Here is a 1808-nt window from a genome sequence, read left to right as displayed (position 1 = left end):
TGAGATCACGTGAGGAGTGCGAACATATATTCTAGTACTGAGTTCTAGTATATCATCCAAGTAACACTGAACATGGTGACCTTTCCGAAGCGGCGGATTGATGATCCATGACGTCACTAAATACCAGTGTTGGAATATATGTTCGCTTCCCTTAGCTCAGCCCAGAAATTCCCTCACTAACTATAGAAAGTTACATACAAATTCGGTACAAGTGTAGAGAGCCAATTTTCCTCAGAGTTTCCGCGAATGTTACCTACACACGTAGTTGATCATGTCCATATTTTCCCACACCGTTAGAGTCACAAAATGCTATGAAAAATGTCAAGAACTTTCAACACTTCAACGCAATCTCATTAAGATTTCGATACACTCTGTTCGCAAATCCCAATATTCGACTAGCACATTCCCACCCGGAAGTTCACAGCTCAGATAGGAGTGTTATTATGACGGGTTTCCAATATCCTTTGAGTTAACGAAACACCGTCTGATCTCACGTAGAACGTAAGATTGATAACAGCTTAAAAGGTCTATGGAAATTCAATCGTAACAGACTAACATACTAGCTTGACGCTAGATACACAGCTACATCACAATTATAAGACAATTATGGAGGACAATCTTTTGTGTCTTCGAGTGACTACAACATTCTAACTACTCATTATCAAAATCCATACATGCTGAATCCAGCACACTCCCGCCCGTGCTAGTCACTAGGACCAGCACGTAGATTCAGAACAGACTCAATAGTTTCCTTGCCATCTTCAAGTTTAACCTTCCTTGTACTATCCGTTGGGGCAGCGAGAATAGTGCATGGTTCCCAGCCAGTATTAAGTTTACCAAACTGACCGATCATAGGCCTCCAACGATATGCCTTACAACCAACCTTTAACCCACGACCAGCATGACGAGCGTTACGAGACAACAACTTTTCGCGAACAGCACGTCGACGCAACCACCAAACATCAGCCAACTCTCGAAGGGTTATATCTTTACCATCTTGAACTTCACTCATATAGGCATCAGCAGTCATATCATCCCACCAACTTGGTGGTTCTAACCCTTCTAGAACAGCATCCTTAATCTCACGAGACTCCTGTAAAGCAAACGGATCTGATGGAGTTCTCGTATGACCACGACAAACGATAGCTGGAGAGAGTGGTGAAGAGTCGACGTACGGAGTAGTATTAACCACAGCTGTTGCACGGGACAGCAAACGTATGAACTCGTTCCTCGTAGGAGTCTTACCAAGGCTCCAAAGCGCACCACGAAGCACAGCATGAAGATCTCGATGGCCTCGTTCACCCCATCCACGGAGTTCCTCCCCCCGAGGTGGTGACGGGATAACCATAAAATTCCAATCCTTGGCAACACCAACCACTTCTTTCGTCAGTAGACCTTGATCGACAACTAAAAGTCTAACCACACCTTCATCACAGAGCATCTGATGAAGGGCTTGTGCTGCAGCCCAGCCTGACTTAGTATCAGAGGGAACAACTTTGATAAACTTACTAGAGTGGCAACAGAGAGTAAATGCATACAAGGGAGGTATAGTACCACTCGACTCCTCAGACCGACATAACTTATAAGGACCGATACTATCAAAATATGCGATGGCAAAGGGACCATACTGGACACTACATGGTGGAGGACGCGATGAAAGTGCACGACGGCGGTTGGCAGCAATACGACGACTCTGGCAACCAACACAGTGATCATTAATACGCCTCACGGTCTTATCCATATGCTGCCAATAATAATGTCTCCATATCCAGCGTAGCAACGTAACACGACCCGGATGTCCAGCATGT

The 1808-nt window shown here is 45.0% G+C and overlaps 1 protein-coding gene across 1 annotated transcript; it reads right to left on the bottom strand.

The window, feature by feature from the left end:
* Positions 1-703: 703 nt before the first annotated feature.
* Pmar_PMAR007025 (hypothetical protein) lies at positions 704-1093 on the bottom strand (the record flags this gene model as incomplete). The annotated part of the gene is made up of 1 exon (XM_002783667.1): positions 704-1093. A coding segment is annotated over one exon (390 nt), but the record flags the coding sequence as incomplete, so codon positions are not given.
* Positions 1094-1808: the final 715 nt, after the last annotated feature.

This window comes from Perkinsus marinus (assembly GCF_000006405.1).
Source record: "Perkinsus marinus ATCC 50983 genomic scaffold scf_1104296936670, whole genome shotgun sequence".
Classification (NCBI taxonomy): domain Eukaryota; phylum Perkinsozoa; order Perkinsida; family Perkinsidae; genus Perkinsus; species Perkinsus marinus.
The sequence above is the reverse complement of the archived record's forward strand: the minus strand, read 5'-3'. Positions and strand labels throughout refer to the sequence as shown.